At 38.4% G+C, this 18629-nt stretch overlaps 1 protein-coding gene and 1 long non-coding RNA gene across 3 annotated transcripts; one reads left to right on the forward strand and one right to left on the reverse strand.

Moving 5' to 3' along the window:
* Positions 1-4868: 4868 nt before the first annotated feature.
* Positions 4869-7555, reverse strand: LOC108954964. Of its 2 annotated transcripts, XR_005552671.1 has the most exons (8): positions 7201-7555; positions 6777-6867; positions 6509-6581; positions 6308-6416; positions 6119-6175; positions 5937-6031; positions 5588-5649; positions 4869-5484 (listed from the first exon to the last, which is right to left on the reverse strand). It is a non-coding gene; the product is annotated as an uncharacterized LOC108954964 (long non-coding RNA). The 2 variants fall into 2 exon arrangements; XR_005552670.1 differs by having other exon boundaries at positions 6777-7555.
* A 2206-nt stretch (positions 7556-9761) lies between these two features.
* On the forward strand, positions 9762-10730 carry LOC120295760. Its single transcript, XM_039317328.1, has 2 exons — positions 9762-10040; positions 10215-10730. The coding sequence occupies exons 1-2, from the start codon at positions 9762-9764 to the stop codon at positions 10728-10730; spliced, it is 795 nt and encodes a 264-aa protein (XP_039173262.1).
* The last annotated feature ends 7899 nt before the right edge of the window (positions 10731-18629 follow it).

Consider the following 18629-nt stretch of genomic DNA (forward strand, 5'->3'; position numbering starts at 1 on the left):
GAGTCTGTCCCTTAGCTGATTTTCACATGTGAGGCCATGAAGCTGTTATTCCTCGTGAGCCAGATAGATTGATCACGACTTGGTCACGATTCACATGAATGCCTTAACGCCAGTGACAATCACTTGTTTATTCATCCGTGCAGAAAATCCATGCACAAATCACGAGCCGTGTTTCAAGTTTCTACAGCCAACAAATGGAAATAAATTAATTAATAAAAGTGCCTAACAGGCGGTAGTTCACTATAAATACGCACTCGTGGAGAAATCAAAGATTAAGAACATAATAGACCACTAAATCGTCGAGTTTTTTCGAGCCAAATGGGGAAATCTAGCAGGAAGAGCTTGATCCTGGGGCTCGCGCTGGTGCTGCTCGTAGCCATGGTGGGAGGAGCCAAGGCCACGACCGTATGCAAGATCCCAACCGACAAACTGGCCTTGTGCCTCCCAGCCGTCGCCGGCGACCACCCCTCTCCGCCAACCAGGCAATGTTGTAAGGTGATCTCTAAAGCAGACATGTCGTGCCTCTGCCAGTACAGGTCTGTGCTCCCGATCTAAGGGATAAACCCCGCCAATGCCATGGCGTTGCCCGAGAAATGCGGCCTCAAAGCGCCTCCGAAGTGCTCCGACAACTAAACTGAACCAAGCGGCTATATGTTTCGTGATCACGCGGCATGCCTAGAGCCAATCAATCCATTGCTTCTTCGTTTTTTTTTTTATAACTAATTAACTAGACATGTGATGAAGCTCATTGTTAGATCTCCACCAATTTCATGTCTTTCCAATTTGTTTTATTTTGAATTACCAAACCTTCGAAGATCCCCGATGTTGTACGGTGTTTGACTGCTGGGCCACTTTGTTCGTTTTCTTCCCTTTTCTCACTTTTATGAGGCGCAATATTCCCTCTGTATTCGGAAATCATGTTAATGAAAAAAAGAAAAAAGAAAAAAAAAGAAAGAAACCTGCTTCTTATTGCACTGATTCTCTATCTCCAGAAAACTTGTTACTGTAATGGAGCCGGTACATGCTCATTGGGCCCAAAATATCATGGGCCAACCACATTCGTAATAAATAATAATTGGTTTTTGCGACCATGAGTAGGTCATCTTAGACCTAAAGTTGTAAACTTGTAAAGGCAGACAAGGCCCACGGAATTGTCACCGCTTAAGTAGACAATATAATGTCCAAAACAGGACAGGCAACTGGCCTTGCTGTGGCAGCCGATCCTGACCACGATATCCCTACCAACTCAAGTAAATAATTACATAGAAGTGTTGACATTTTATGGGGAAAATTATGAAAAAAAAAAATAGTGGGTTTTACGTGGGAGGTCCACATGGATCCCACAAAGTCGACAGTGACTACGGATTTGGAGCCGGGAAAGAAATCCCCTGTCCTCTCACGAAATTTGTATCCCATTATGTGTCATTAATGATATTATCTTCATTGAATGCAGTATTGACTCATTTCAATTCCTATCTGGAGAGAACCGTTTCCAACTTCACTAACATAAATGCATCTGCAATTACAATTGGAAAGATTCCAAGTTTTGTAGGTTGTTTGTAATTGCATTATTTTTTAGATTAACATCACATGCTCGTGGTTCAAGACCTACAACTTTTGTGGTTGGTTGGCTTCTGCATAGATAGCTAGTAGAGTCTAATACATTGTCGATTATTTGTCCAACGTCTCTTTATAGTCTCTATAGATGATAAAATTGAACTGCTAGGATAAGATTGATTTAATGATCAAAGAAAGGATATGGATATGGGCATTGGGCATGCGATATCTAGGTAATTCATGGATTTTCCTCGTTGGTACTGGATTTTAAAATTTTGAATTTAAGCTACTATTATTTTTGAATGGGCGATATTATCAAAGGTGAATCTATGAAAGCAAGTATCCACGTTTGCCCATGTTACAATAAAATGTGTTTTTAAAAAAAAAAGTTTATGAAGGATTCAATTATCGGAGCATGCATTTGAGATTACGTTTGCACCGTCCAAGTACATCAAAGGACGCATTGGATGGGATTGCCATCTAAATTTAGAAGAAAAGGAAACTTTATCTTTCTTGTAAATTATTTTTATTTATCTAGTTTTTAAAACAAAAAATTTATGAAGGATTCAATTATCGGAGCATGCATTTGAGATTACGTTTGCACCGTCTTAGGTACATCAAAGGACGCATTGGATGGGATTGTTATCTAAATTTAGCAGAAAATGAAACTTTTTCTTTCTTTTAAATTGTTTTTGTTTATCTGTTTCTTGAATTCTCGTTTTGCCTCTTTTCCACGTTTCAAAGTAATACTAACCCAAATTTTTGTCACATAAACCCCACAAGAGCATTTCATGGTTCACTAGCAAAGTGGTCGTCCTCGAGTTAGCATATGATTAGGGAATCCCAATATTTAAAAATATGAATTAGAAAGCTAAACAATTTATTCTTGGGATAATTGTAAAAAAAAAAAAATTACAAATGCTTGCCTCATTAAATCATAAAAATTTATGATTAAATTTGTCAAATTAAAATGTTCAAGACTTAATTAATATCCATAAAATAGCGTTAATATTTTTCGAGTAATTATCCTATTTAATTCTCATTTTCCAATTTTTTTAATAGATGTAGAGCGTAGAAATTAGACAACTAAAGGAAACTAAAATGTTTGCACCCATGTAATATGAAGTACTTCATCATATTGAGGATGCTTTTGATTTAGTAGTCCTGAGGGGCTTTTGACCTCTAAAACCCCTTGGAGAAATGCTTGATCATTTGTCAACCCTTTCAAAGTAGCTTTTAGGAGAAAGCTAGTATTGAGAAAGTTAAAAACCCAATGCTAGTAGAGATTAGCATTGAGCTTTCAACATATGACCAAATGCTAAAATTCATTTTTCTTCCTAAACAGCCCTCACCTATTCTTCAAATTCTTGATTTTGCCCTCGTTATTATTTTTTAAATGCCAAAAAAATCAAATAATATAAATGCTAAAAAAAATCAAATGTCCAATTTTTCCCTTGGGCGACCTCAATTGACAGCCATCGGCACTAGATTTAGTTCGTTAGCAATCGTAGCCCTTTGTTAGACCAACGAAAGATTGGGTCCTTTCTTTAAAAAAATATTATATATATTTGATTTTTTTAGCATATATATTTGATTTTTTAGCATTATTGTCAAAATTTATATTTAAAAAGTTGCATATATTATTTTTCTCAATTTTAAACAGATAAAAATTTTAAAAAAAAATTAATATTACTCAGCCAAGGGACTTTTCAAATGTGTTTTTTGCCAAACAACATTTATCTTAAAGTTACTTCTCAAAGCATAATTTACCAAATGGTTTTTGTATTTACCCGAAGCCCTTTAAATTAAATTGCTTTATATTTTGTTAATAAACTATCAAAATGTTGAACCAAACATAACCTGAGAAAATGGATTTATCGTACTGTGTGCTGCTAGTATGCACTCTCGTTGTTGTTTCCACAAATGGAGAGAGCCCCCAGCCCCAGGTGCAGTTAACCTGCAAATTAAGTGCCATCTTACGCAAAAATACCTGTTTAAATCCGGATTTCCTTGTCCATGCGATCAACGATTGCTAATGCCCTAGTCAGTGAAAAAACAATTGCCGCCCCCACCTCTTTCTTAAACAAGTTAAATATATCTCCATATAATCGCATATAAAGTATGGTCGTGTATAAGAGGATTTGGTATCAAGTCTCTAACGAGGATTACAACCATGCAGCATGGGAATGCTTCAAAATGCTATTTCTACGTACACAGGAAGATGAAGAAAACTATTGGTCAAATGAATTTATTTCTACAAGTTGAGTTGTAATACGAAGTTGCTGGGGGTGCGTGGTATTTGCTTCAGTATGCTAAGCTCTTTGAAAAATGGTTAAATGCTAATTGGAGCAGTCGTGTTGAAACTTGGACAATTATAAATCCGTAAAGATTATAGTTTTCACTTTTCTTAGAAAATAAACAAACAAGCGCCAAGTCAAACACCCACGTCCTTGTTTATTAACTACACACTTAGATCAATTAGAGTTGTTCATATGTTGGTCGCGTATTTGGTTGTGTCATCCTTAAATTCATTGTGCGACTCAAATTTTTTTAAGGCTAAAAAACTAATGGGAATGGCGTAAATAGTGTAGATTAAGGTATTTATTTGAATATTTCGCAATATAGATTAAACAGGATAAGACTTGAACCCAATTAAACAAAACCAAAAAAAAAAAATTTGTACGGACATTTTCTTTCCACAGCTGTAGCCAAAATACCTAGTAGAGAGAAGTTGATATTGAACTCTTAATCGGATTTCGAGAGATTAAAGACGACGAGTCGCTTTCATTTCCAGTTGCACAAATCATGCCTTGTGATCTAGCAAATTGCGAACGCTTTGAAATCAAGTGGGGACAGCTTCTCAGTAATTACTTATAAGCGGATTAGGAATGAGGAAATCATAATTGTAATGTGTTTATTAAGTAAATAGCAAATAATGCATCAATCCCCTTTAAAGTTATACTTACAACAGAAAAGTTGCACCAAAAACACGCTTAAATAAAATCTCGCATGAAATCACTTGATAACCGTTGACAACGGATCATGAAAATGAAATTTCCCTGTGCAAATTTTCCTGAAATAAAATAGTTATCTCCCATGCGTGACAATTTTAATTTAAGTTACTAAATGAAGCACAACAAATTTTCAGGGCAAGTTAAAACAAGTCCTCATTTTAAGGCCATTAAGCTTTTTATCTGGAAATGCCTTTAAATATTGGTAGTTATATGTTTGTAAAGTATTTCATGCATTTGACCTGACAAGAGGTTGGTGAAACGTTCAAATTTTGAAATTAAGGAGGAAAATTACGGTGCGAAAAATACAAAAGTCTTCTCATAACATAATATCAATATTTCGGCCAAACTACGAGGCAATTAAAAAGGCATACTATAAAGACGAATCAACTCAACTTACAATCATCCCCAATTTTCTCTCTCCTTGTTGCGAGCTCTCTCTACCTCATGGTAGCGTCTTCCTTCCCATAAACCCTAGATCTTCTTTTTAGCATTCCTTTCCTCGTCTTCTTTTACGCTTTCGATTTATCAAAATAGAAAAAACCCAAAAAGTTCCTTCGATCTTGATTCCGCTGAGTATGGCGGGTCTTGGTCACTCTTATAGATTAGGAGACTGGAGTTCCGTTTTGGAGAAGGCAGCGTCTTCCATGATCGATCCAGAGGGTGAAGGGCCTTGTTCACTCATCTAGAAAAGTAGCTCGGAGTTCTGATTTGGCGAAGGAAGCAGGTTCCAAGATCGATTAAGGTAGAGACCCGTCTTTATCTTTCAATATGGGGCTTGGACTCATGGATGTCAGAAATACGGTGATGAGTGTAAGTGATCTGTGCGGATGGGGTAGGTAGGGCTGCATCAGGCTGTCTGGACTACTGTTTGTCGTAGCGGAAGATGATGTTGGAACATGATCGAGGAGAATCTCTGAATCCAGAAGGAGGCAGTCAATATCGCTAAATTATTTGTCGGGCAACCAATATTTTGAGTAGTAATCGTAAAAGAGGAGAGGTGGAAAGTAAGATCTTACCCAGTTTTGTTGAAGTCAAACATGACCTGCATTGCACACCTATGTAGTCTCGAGTATCTTTTCTGTTAATTTTGGCTATACAGGTTAGAAATCATGGATAGTAAGGAGGAAAACGAGATGCGGGTAGCAGCTTTATGTAAAAAAAACTAGGCCATCTGTGGTCAGAAGCAGACGTGGTTGAAGTGTGTTCAGAAATACCTTTACAGAAAAGAGATGAATGCAACATAACTGTTCTGGGTAAACTTTATTCTAAACCTAATGTAAATTATCCAGCATTTCTCTCTACTATGAAGAAGGCATGGAAAACAGATGCTGTCTCATGTGTACAAAAAGAACCAGGGCTCTTTACCTTTGTTTTTCAATCAGAGGAGGAGAATGAGAGGGTTTTGAAGTCTACTCCATGGTCTTACTCTAGCAATCTACTTGTCCTTAAATAGTATGATCCTGTAATTCCAGAACATTGTTATGACTTTTCCAGAGCAACCTTCTGGGTAAGAATAGGGGGTATCCCCCCGAGATGGAGAGTCGAACCTGTATATCATGATCTCGGCAGAAAGATAGGCAAGGTCCAGGAAATTCAGCTGGAATCTATGGGAAATGTTCAAAAAAGAGAAGGAGGAGTTAGAGTGGAAATTGATTTATCTTATCCTTTAAAATCAGGGGCTATTCTGGATATTGGTACTAAATGGTTGTGGGTTGAATTTAAATATGAGAGATTACCTCATTACTGCTATTCATGTGGCAGAATTGGTCACTATGCATCAGATTGTCCCGAAATCCCTTATGCAGAATCACCATGGGCAGCAAACAAAATCGGGCCCTACGGACCCTGGTTGAAAATAGAAGCAAGTGAACACAGCCCTTATTGGGAAGCTTTTTATGGAAACATTAACAAAGAACTCATAGTCGAAGAAACCATACATGTGGAACCTTCTACAGCTAATGAGGCAATCCCAATAGCAAGAGAGAATGATCAAGACATGCAAATAATAGCCTGTAGTAAAAAGAGAGCAGAAGTTTCAATGGAACCTGTGACCATGGATGCAATTATAACTACTCAGAAGGCCTCCAAGGAGTCTGGAAAACATATTATTGGCACAGAAGACCCTGTCCAAACTTCCTTGAAGATAGGCAAAAGCAATAAGAAAAGTATGAAGGTACAGAAAGCAAAAAAAACATAAGTGTATACCTGACCCAACTACTCTCCTCATAAATGACTTGGATCTGATGGACACTCCAGTATAGTTGCTCTAAGATGGAATGGGCTCTAGTGGCTAGCCCTAATAAGCCACCCAAGACGAAATGAAGTTAATAAGCTGGAATTGTCAGGGGTTAGGCAACCCCCTAACAATTCAGGAACTTAGAGCTCTAAATGCTCTTGAACAACCCAGTTTAATTTTCCTTATGGAGACAAAAAATAAAGCAATGATGGTGGAAGGTATATGCAGAAGATTACAGTTCCAGCATTTATTTCTAGAAAATCCAACAGGCATAGCAGGGGGATTGGCTTTGATGTGGAATGATTCCGTAACATTGCAGGTGAAAGATAGTTCTAAACAGTATATAAATGTGGAATGTACTAAAGTAAGCAGAAATATGATGATGCAAATTACCTTTGTTCATGCTTCCACGAATTTTGGAGAAAGGCAACAGCTATGGCAACTCTTAAAGGCACTTAAACCCCAGAATTCAACTCCATGGATATGCATGGAGGACTTCAATGAGATCTTATATGTATGGGAAAATGTGGGGAAGAGAAAGCAGATAATACCAGAATTGCAGCTTTTCGACACATGCTAAATGAGACATCCTTGATGGATATGGATAGCCATGGCTGCGCATTCACCTGGGCAAATAAAAGAGAAGGGGATGAGTTAGTAAAAAAAAAGGCTTGATGGGATGCTTTGTACATTGGAATGGCACATAACTTTTCCTGAAGCAGAAATCCATGCGTTACCAGCAATAGGATCAGATCACAGTCCTTTTGTCCTTCGATTATATCAGGAACCTGAAAGAAAGAGGGATTTTAAGATGGAGGCTTACTGGATTGAAAGTGAGGAATATCATGACCTTATTGTTCAAATATGGAATCAGCCCTCTATTACTACACTTACTTTTTCGAAGAAACTCAGGGAGACTGCTATAGAATTAATTAGGTGGAGTAAAGAGAAGTATGCCCATGCACCCCGAAGGCTAAAAGAACTAAATCAGACTCTTACTGAGATTACAAATCAACTAGATCAGCACAGTACTCAGAAGCAAGTTCAAAGTATAATACACCAGATTGATACACTGAGGAAGCAAGAAGAACAATAATGGTGATTGAGATCTCGAGTGAAATGGCTACAATGGGGAGATAAAAACACTCGCTTCTTTCATGCGACTACAGTCCAGAGGAGATGCAGAAATAATATAACAATGCTACAACTGGAAGATAATAGATGGTGCCGTGATCCAAAAGTTCTCAAAACTCACATTCAAGCTTTCTACAACAATCTATACAAAACAGAAGGGCACAGACATTACCAGCCAGTCTTAAACTAATGTCATTCTCCTATTAATGAAAGAATTAATGCAGACCTGGAGGCAAACCCCATGATGGAGGAGGAGGAAGCAGCAGTATTTTCAGCTGGGTGCTTTGAAAGCCCTAGGCCCAGACGGGTTCAATGGCCTGTTTTACCAGAATTCATGGGAAGTATTAAAATTAGACCTGTTCCAGCTAGTGCAGAATTTCTTCAGCACAGGTATTATGGACCCATTGCTTAATCGAACTCATATAGCATTGATCCCTAAAGTGAAAAATCCAGAATCCATCAGTCAGTTCATACCAATCAGTTTATGTAACTTCAACTATAAAATTATTTCCAAAATACTAGCAAACGGATTGAAGAAGTGGTTGCCAGAAATAATAGAACCAGAGCAAGGTGCATTTGTACAGGATAGACAAATCCAAGATAATATCCTAATCGTGCAAGAAGTTTTACATCAGATGCGCATCACCAAGCAAAGGAGAAAACATCAAGCAGTTTTAAAGCTAGATATGCAGAAGGCATACGATAGGGTAGAATGGGATTTTGTTAGAGATTGTATGCTAAAAATGGGTTTTTTCAAGGAAATGGGTTGCTCTTATAATGCAATGCATAACAACAGTGACATTAAGTGTGAAGTTTAATGGTGTACCTACCCCTTTTTTCACCCCTTCCAAAGGACTGAGACAAGGTGATCCTCTATCATCCTATATGTTCATACTAATTTCAAATGTGTTATCATGGATGATGTAAAAAGTAGTAGTAGATGGCAGCCTTCAAGGAATACAGCTGAATAGAACATGTCCCAGACTATCTCACCTGTTATTCGCAGATGATGCTATCTTCTTCCTAGAAGGTACTCTAATGGAGTGTCAGAACCTAACACTTACACTGAATCAATATTGTCATGCAACAGGGCAAGCTATAAACTTAAATAAGTCAGGGGTGTCTTTCGGCAAGCATTGTCCTATAACCTTACAGAGGAACTTGGCTCAGGAACTGCGAGTATCTGTTACCGAAAAGACAGGTAAATATTTAGGGATTCCTACAGAATGGGGGCAATCGAAAAATGATATATTTGCATGGATATTAACTCGAGTAAATTCAAATTGGAGGGATGGAAGGAAAAACTACTTACTAAAGCAGGAAAGGAAGTGTTGATCAAGAGTGTAGTGCAGGCCATCCCATCCTATGCAATGGCGATTTTTAAACTGCCAGTGTCCATCTGCAGAGCAATTGAAAGGAGAATAGTGTCATTCTAGTGGCAGAAAGGAGATAGTAAATGAGGGGTGCACCGGAAAAATTGGGATGCTCTAAAAAGAAGGAAGGATGAAGGAGGTTTGGGTTTTAAAGACCTGATTACTTACAATGATGCGATGCTTGGTAAATAGGCATGACGCTTACACCACTCCCCAAACGCTTTGTGGGCCAGAGTCTTCAAGGGCATCTATTTCCCATCTGGCGATGTCTGGACTACTCAGAATGGCCAGAGAGCGTCATGGGGCTGGCGGAGCCTCCTAAAGGGTCGAGACATAATCAAAGACGATATAAGATGGGCAGTTGGGGATGGGAAATCCATTAAAATCAAACATGATAAATGGTTATAGGGGATTATTGAGGGCCAACCAAAACAACAAGAACCTACCATGGTAGCTGATTTGATCAACGATACTATGCGAGAATGGAATCAGCCTCTGATAAAACAGCTTTTTGAGGAAAATATAGCCAACGAAATTTTAGCCATCCCCCTGAGCATGAACCCTAAACCTGATCACATATTGTGGACAGGAAACAGAGCAAGATCATTCTCTGTAAAAAGCGGATATAATAGGGCGTATTTATCAGCTACAAGGAAAAATCAATACCAGGCCTCTTGTTCGTACTTGCCTCCACGCAACCTATGGACGCAGATTTGGAGTCTCACGGTACTGTCGAAGATCAGAACATTCCTCTGAAGTATCTATCAAAACGCGATTCCAACAAGGGAGAATCTATACAAAAGAAAAGTCATCCCAGATCCTTTATGCCAGATTTGTCACACACAGGTCAAAACCACATAACATATTTTCTTATTCTATCAATGGACAAAACCGATCTAGGAGGATCAGAGGTTGCATGGCATAAATCTCCAGAGAAACATAAAGCAAATAGATCAATGGCTGGTGGTGGTTTTTCAAGAAAAAAGGGAGGTACCTATACGGGTGTTCATCGGGCTGGTTCTTTGGCAGATTTGGAAGGCCAGGAACTCATGGATCTTTAGGGGAAAACACCCACAACCTCCAGAAATCATCGAGCTCGCACAGAACCAGAGTATTACCATGACGCAGGGGATGAAAAACCAGAAGAACAAAAGTCAAGATCAGATCTTACCAGTGCGTTGGAACCCCCCGAAAAATCGAGATGTGAAAATGAATGTAGATGCGTCATGGATACCAGGAGAGTTCCTTGGATCTGTAGCAGGAATTGCACGGGATGAATCTGGATCTGTAGTCGAAGGGTTCGCGGCCGAAGTTAGGGCTTCCTCGGCGTCTCAAGCGGAAGCCGAAGCACTTCTCCACAGGATACACTATCTAAAGGAGATAAGTTCGAAGTGTGTGGGGGAGGCGAAAAGTTAGATGGTTTAGTGGACATGTGAGAGCGACAGCTCATCGGTAGTAGACTTTGTGCTGGGTTGGGCTGAGACTCCTTGGAACTTGCGTGAAGTAATCAAATGCTGCCAACAAGAATTATCCCAGTGCAATTATATCACCATTGGATCTTGCCCTCGAGATGCAAACCGCGCAGCCGACTGGCTGGCACGTCAACATCGAGAAAGGAAATTGCCCGTGAATTGGATGTACTCTCTCCCTCTATCTTTTGTGGATATTTTATGTTTGGACTGTAAACTGTCATTGCATTCTAAGACTAAGTAATATAATGCATATATATGCTTTTCGATCAAAAAAAAAAAAAAAAAAAACTACTACGAGGCAATTAAGAGGAGTTTCCACGTATAGAAAATTTTGATTAGAGCTCAGTTAAATGCTCAAATTTGAAATTGAAAAGGAGAAGCATAGTGCAAAAAAATACAAAAATCGTCTCGTAATACAATATTGATACTTTCGGTCAAATTATAATATAATCTAGAGATATTTTCACGCACGCCGAAAATTTTGATTTCCATATCAATGAATGATGTTCTTAAACAAATAAATGGGCAATCAAATACTTTGCGTGCATATATATAGAAATGAAAAAAACAATTCAAACGAAATCTTCCAAATAAAATCCTGCTCGGATGTATATGAATAGAACGGGAAGGTATCGTCAACCAAGAAAAATGATAACCCCACGAACGAGCAGGCAAAAAAAAAAAAAAAAAAAAAAAAAGAGCAAAGAAGAGCGAGACCTAGTCGCTTCAGGACCTTAAGCCATGACCCCAAGCAGAAGGGAGCGAGTTCCGTGTTTACGTCGAAGGTCAGAACCAGTGAAGGAGGATAGGCAGGAGCCGAGCTCTTCAACTACCCTGGCCAGAAAACAGTGTGAGCAGAAGCTTTGGTGTAGATTGCGGGGGAAGCGGGCAAGGTGCGGTGAAGAGCGGCAACGGCCGTGCTCTCCAAAGGGTCATGTGCGAACCCAAGAGAAGATTTGAGGATGAAAAATGAAAGACGTTGAACCTCCAGAGGTGTTTTTCATCCGTTCTTCCCTGAGAGCAAGCCTCCACCGATTTTTCCTTGCGTCGTGTGCTCTCCAGAGATAAAAATCTCCACGTTTTACTCTTCACCCTCTCTGTCTCCCGTCTGTTCCCACTTCGCCTCCCTTTTGTCCTGCATCTCTGCCCTCTCCTCCTGGAGCGTCGTCCATGTCGAGACAAAATCCCTTACTGGCAGAAATCCGTGTGGGGAATTGATTGAAGCAGAATATCTCGCCAGCTCAGCACGCTTCGTCCTCGTGTGCCATTCCCTCGGCCGAATGAGTGGCGCGCAGGGAAGATGAGAAGAAGAGAGAGTGTGTTTGGGGTTAGCAACGGCAAATGAAAGAGGTCCAAATGGATTCCATTCACGACGGATTAGTCAATTGTAAAGTTATAGCTATTAGCTAAAGCAATCCTCTAGAAAATTGAAACTTGGGTAGCCATAATAGGGAAATTTGATGGAATATTCAATCCTTGTACCCAATTTCTTGCTTACGTATTGAAATCCAATGACATGTTCAATTTTTTTAATATGATTTTCTATCCTCATACCAATCTTTTAGTAGTCCACAGACCCTTTTTAGTGTATATCGTGCGTTTATGTAAGATTGGGCTCAAAGGAAGAGTTGAATTGCCGAATCAAGATAGCTACCTTTACCAGAAAAAAAGAAAAGACCCAAAAAGAATTGATGATTTTCCATTCAAATGCTCAGGTATGCAGAGCCATTGACAATACATTCACCATCTGTCCTTATCCTGTTGCTCAAATTTCTATCTTTTCTTTGTCTTCCTTTGTTTTCCTCTTTATCTCTATTTTGCTATGGAATTAGAGCTTGTCTTGAGAGTCCGAACATTTCGGAAAAAGTATACACTCTCGTACCGATGCTCCTCATGAACATCTGTCCATGTGAGTATGGAATGGCAAGTAGTATCTTTATTGCTTTGAGGAGACCCCACTTGGAAGATTACTCATATCGTATTGGGAATTTTCTTTATGCATTTCTTTTCTAGAAAAGTTGTACAGGGTTTTCCTCATGAACTTTTAGTGGCAATATTTGGGAGTTGTTCTTTATTTTTAGAGAATGCATAGGGACTTTCCTTGACAAATTTTGATATATTTAGTGGAGCATTTCCCTCTTTTTGTACTTTCTTCGGTTCTAATGAAATATGGGATGAGCATTTTGATCGATCATCGTGGTTACCTCTTTAATTGTATGATTTCCTATGATGAAATTTCAATAAGAAACCACTTATATGAGATTTGGCTTAGACAAGGGTTTCTTAATTTTATTTCATCGTAAGAAAATATAAAATTGAAGGATTTAAGCTTTATTTCGAAACCTATGATGAAATTTCAATAAGAAACCACTAACTATCTTTTCTCTTCTTTTATTTTCACAAAAACCAGGTGCTAAAATTATGGCTTCAAGGCGATTGCCCATCCGCACACAATCTCGAGCAGCAAGAATAAAAAGCTCAAGACAGAAGGAATTGGCATATATTAAGAAGGATCTCATGTCATGATTCTTGTTCAAGAAGGGATCGAGGAACAGAATGTCTATTTCACCGTTCTTAATAAGAAAATCAATGAGCAGACAGCTCAATTCATGCGATTTGCTAAGAACGATCGTTTTATTGTAGAAAACAAACGGCTTCATGGAAAGTATCCATAACTCCATTGGGTCTAAACCCTCGTATAGGAACTTACTTTATATTTCTTGTTTTTGCTTTTTATCTAGGGATTTCCTTTTTGTCTTAATTTCAATGTATGTGGTATTTCCTTCATTTGTTTGGTTTGAATATATGTGATTTTTCCTTTATATTCTAGACAAAATGTACATGAATTTCCTTGTAATGAAGTATTTCATTATGAAATGATTCATACTTTGTTTTTATCTATGTAATTCTTCATAGTTCTTAGAAAATTGCGATCAAATGATTATCATATATTAGCCTTACTTGCATAAGCCGGTTAGCTAATGATGGAGTCGCCTCTTAAAACAACATTTGAGAGAGAGAGAGAGAGAGAGAGAGAGAGAGAGAGAGAGAGAAGGTGGGGCACCTTCTCATTTTTTCTTCTTTCTCAAGGGAAAGAACCGAATGGTTATGATAACACATACACCCCCTTCTCATTTTTCTTCTTCTTGAGCAAAAGAACTGAGTATCTGTCGTGACACATGCACACACGGCCACCTTCTCATTTTTCTTCTTCTCGAGGGAAAGAACCGAGTAGCTATGATGACACACACCCCCCTTCTCATTTTTATTCTTCTCGAGGGAAAGAACCGAGTAGCTGTGAGGAGAGTGATGCAACTGGAGTTAATTAGAGTGAGGAAAGAGCTCATTTTTACTTATTTAGACAGCTATGACTTGCTTGTTTTAGAACATTCGAGGTCAGTTTAGGGATGCTCTTGCTTTCGTATAGAGGAAGAAAAGAAAACGGCAACATGCTATACAAAATAATTTAAAATGATTTATGTTGGAATTCAAGTCGGCGGAAGACGACTTACCTGATTCCGATGCGCAAACAGCAATTAACCCGGGAACAAACGTTGAATTGTGAATAAATCACGAACAAAATTACTCCATGTTGGTCTGGATGCGATCACGAGAAAAGTAGCCGATTTCCACGGCGTAAATGCAAACTATTTTCGTAAAAGTGAAATGGAACACCTTATCTCTTTGATGGAAATGGAACGAACAAATGAGAGGATTTTCTGATCGTATGCTCTGCCAACCCTTTCAACGGTTGTGTTCGGGAGGTTTTTATACATCTCCCTTCGTACCCCTCCATTAGTGTCTTTCCATCGTAATGCATCAAGATGAAACGATGCATTCCAATCGCACCCCATCATGGACGTACCAGTTAAAGTACAACATCTCCCACTCGGACATGATGGGCTTGACTCTATCAAGAATATAAGGCAATGCGTTCAACATTCATTAACTTTACAGAACACCTGACAAGTAAGTCGTGTAACTAGTGAGTACACCTGCACTTGGGAGCTCAAATTATGCACCTGTTAGGGATGACATAATGGCTATAACCCCGAAAAGAAATAAAAAAATTGATGTCTCACAGTGCCCCAAACATATTTTGTTTCATCGGTCCAAGTATACCTATCCCTTAAAAGATATACTTGACTATTCTCAAAAACATCATGTATTTACAATTACATCCGCAACCACAGAGGGCGATATAATTGTTGAACTAGTAAATACATGTGATAGATATAAACAACAATAGTCTTTCTTCGCACTCATGTCTCTCTCAATTTCAAAACAACTGCTTTCCTAGACACATCCCATAGGCCATATCTATTCATGACCGCCCGTAACATGCTAAAGTAGCAACATTGATCTTTCACTTCAAGAATATAGTCAAAATTAACATAGGGCACAAAATTGAGGTAAATTATAAATTACCTCAATGGCTCACACGATGAGTAAATATAGATAATTTTACTCGCCTTCCCTTGTCGGTCATATAATGTACATGTAGTATGAATTACATGCTATAGTGGATTTCTCTTTCTATAAAAGCGCATGTCATTTATCAAATATATCCACTATACGAATCTTAGCCTAAACATAGTCACGTGTTCCTCACGTACTCATGTTTAGCCTGAGTGCTATATCAGCTCGCTTTTTATAGCGCCCAATTAAGTACTCGCATCCGGCATCTTACGAGGCATACATGATTGTGGGACTATCATGTTCGGTCTTATTATAAACAAATCACAGACCTCATCTTGACTCCAATCAAGGCGACATATTTTATGTACCAAAATTGCTCTTCAGCATTTATTTGTACTAACGTCTTATCTCAACGTGCTATCTAAAGCACTTGAGGCGATTACTCATGTGAGTGAGCCAATCATTGCTTACAGACATACTTTTCAATAATACATGTGTGTTTGTGCTAGTCTCATAGTGGATTTGTACTTATTGATAAAACATCAAATCACTAATAAATAAACAAGTACAATACATATGTCCAAAATACATAAACCAATGATCCTTTACAATAACAGATATCGCATTCTACACAATCCTAGTGACATCCTATGGGTCAAGAATATATCTCTAGGAATAGCCTTTGTAAATGGATCGGCAACCATTCTATTGGTTGAAATGTATTGTAGGATCATTTCTTTCTTCACTATAATATCTCTAATGAAGTTATTCTTTATGTCAATGTGCTTTGTCCTTCCATGATACTTGGGATCTTTCACATAGGCAATGGATGCTTGACTATCGCAATAAACTGTCACTAGTCTTGGAACTTCAATGACAGTGGCTAAATTTTTCAAGAAATGTTTTAGCCATACTGCTTCTTGCACTGCGGCAGAACATGCAATAAATTTTGCCTCTATCGTAGACAAGGCCGTGTATGTCTGTTTCTTGCTATTTCAAGAAATCACACCTCTATTGACTAAGAACGCATATCCAGAAGTCGATTTACGCTCATCTAGGTCTCCACCCTAATCAGCATCTAAATAGCCTAATAGGCGTAAATTACTTCCTTGGTAACAAAGTCAATAGTCTATGATGCCCTTCAAGTATCTCGGGATCCTCTTCCTTTGCTTTCTAGTGTGCTTGACCGGGATTTGATTGATATCGACTCACCAATCCCACGGCATAGCATATGTCGGGTCGAGTACACATCATAGCATACATCAAACTTCCGACCGCACTAGCGTAACAAACAATTTCCATCACTTTAATTTCTTCTGGAGTCTTAGGACACATTTCAGTACTTAGGTCTTTACCTTGCATAACAAGGGTATCAATGGAATTACAATGCTGCATATTGAAACGCTCAATAATCTTCATAATATAAGACTCTCGTGATAAAGTAAGGAGTTTCCTTGATCGATCTATTTCGATCTTAACTCCTAATATATAAGCAGCTTCTCCCATGTCCTTCATTTCAAAATTAGAGGACAACCATTCTTTTATGATGATAACCAAAACCTTGTCATTTCCAACCAATAGAATATCGTCCACATAAAGTGATAAAATCACAAATTTATCTTCGGCCCGCTTGACATATACATAATGATCTTCCTCGATCATCGTGAAACCAAAAGTGGTTATGGCTCGATGAAAAAAAAAGATACCACTGTCTAGATGATTGCTTAAGGCCATATATTGAGCGATGAAGTTTGCAAACTTTATGCTCTTGACCTTTAACTACGAAACCTATTGATTGTTTCATATAGATTTCCTTATCTAGATCTCTATTGAGAAATGCCGTCTTTATATCCATCTGATATAATTCAAGGTCCAAATGTGCAACGATGGCTAGAATAATGCGTATTGAGGCAAACCTTACAACTGGTGAAAAGGTTTCCTCATAGTCTATACCCTCTTGTTGAGTATAACATTTCACCACAAAGCGAGTCTTATACTTTTCAATGGATCCATCTGCCCTTCGCTAATCTTGAAGACCCATTTGTTTTCAATAGCCTTACGATTGGGTGGTAGATCAACCAAGTCCTAGACATGGTTTGCCCTCATTGACTCAATCTCATCTTCCAAAGCTTTTCTCCATTCTTTCTTATCGGATGATGAGAGAGCCTCTTGAACAGTCTTAGGCTCGGCATCGTCATTCGAGCAATCATAAATAATTCCCCTTCAATCTCAAAACGACAATGAGGAATACTTTTACGATTACTTTTACGCAATTGAATTTCTCTTGAATTCAATTCGTTAGGTGATGCAACACTCCCACTAGGTCTTGCATGTTAAGGTAAATTTTCATTTCCCTCTACAATATTAGCGGGTGTGTTATCAGGATTTTCCATTTCATATAATTAGAAGTCTTTATCAATCTCACCTCTACTAGGAAAATCGTTTTCCAAGAACGTGACATCTTGTGACTCCATTTCGGTCACACTTTCATCAGCTTATTCACCTATGAACACGTACCCTTTGAAGTACTCAGAATATCTTATAAAGATACATTTCTTTCCTCTAGAACCTAATTTGCCATATTTATTGGAAGAATCATGAACATAAGCTGGACATCCCCATGGACGTAGACTACTCAAGTCTGGTTTCCTACCAGTCCATAATTTATAAGGGTGAAAGTGACCGATTTTGAGGGCACTCGGTTAAGTATAAAAGCAACAGTTAATAACGCATCTCCCCAATAGGAGATAGGTAAATTTACTTGCGTCATCACCTAACCATTTCCAATATGGTTCTATTCCTTCTCTTAGCTACCCCATTTTGTTGTAGAGTACCATGAATAGTCAATTGTCGTACAATTCCCTTTTCATCACAAAGAGCCTTGAATTACTCCGATAGATACTCACGTCCACGATCGGTTTTCAATGCCTTTATTGTTTTGTTCAACCGATTCTCTACCATCGCTATATATCGTCTAAAGCAGTCTAATGCTTCTGACTTATGAGAGATCAGAAAGACATAACCGAAACGTGTGAAGTCTTCTATGAAAGTGATGAAATATGAGGGCCCTCGCCTCACCCTCACATTCAAAGGACCACAAATGCCAGAATGTATGAGTTGCAATGGAAATTCAGCTCTAGTCCCTTTACCGAATGGTTTTCTAGTTGCTTTTCCCGCTAGACAATGTTCACATATGGATAGACTAACATTAGTGAGTGACCCTAAAAGGCCTTCTCTAGCTAATCTTTGCATTCTTTGCAATCCAATGTGATCTAATCTAGCATGCCAAGTACTTACATCAATCTCAATATTACTAGAAGATGCAATTAAAGAAAAACAATCATTGACATTAACATTATACTGATCATAGTCAATATCTAATACCATAAAACCATTTGATATATGACCTGAATCATAATAAACT

Source organism: Eucalyptus grandis, chromosome 7 (assembly GCF_016545825.1).
Source record: "Eucalyptus grandis isolate ANBG69807.140 chromosome 7, ASM1654582v1, whole genome shotgun sequence".
NCBI classification, from domain to species: Eukaryota; Viridiplantae; Streptophyta; class Magnoliopsida; order Myrtales; family Myrtaceae; genus Eucalyptus; species Eucalyptus grandis.

Bases quoted from the DNA above. Each gene is read 5' to 3' on its own strand.
- LOC120295760 (XM_039317328.1), top strand. From the start codon at position 9,762: ATGGTAGCTGATTTGATCAACGATACTATGCGAGAATGGAATCAGCCT. The intron at 10,041-10,214 runs GTACTGTCGAAG...AAACCGATCTAG, and splicing joins CGCAGATTTGGAGTCTCACG to GAGGATCAGAGGTTGCATGG.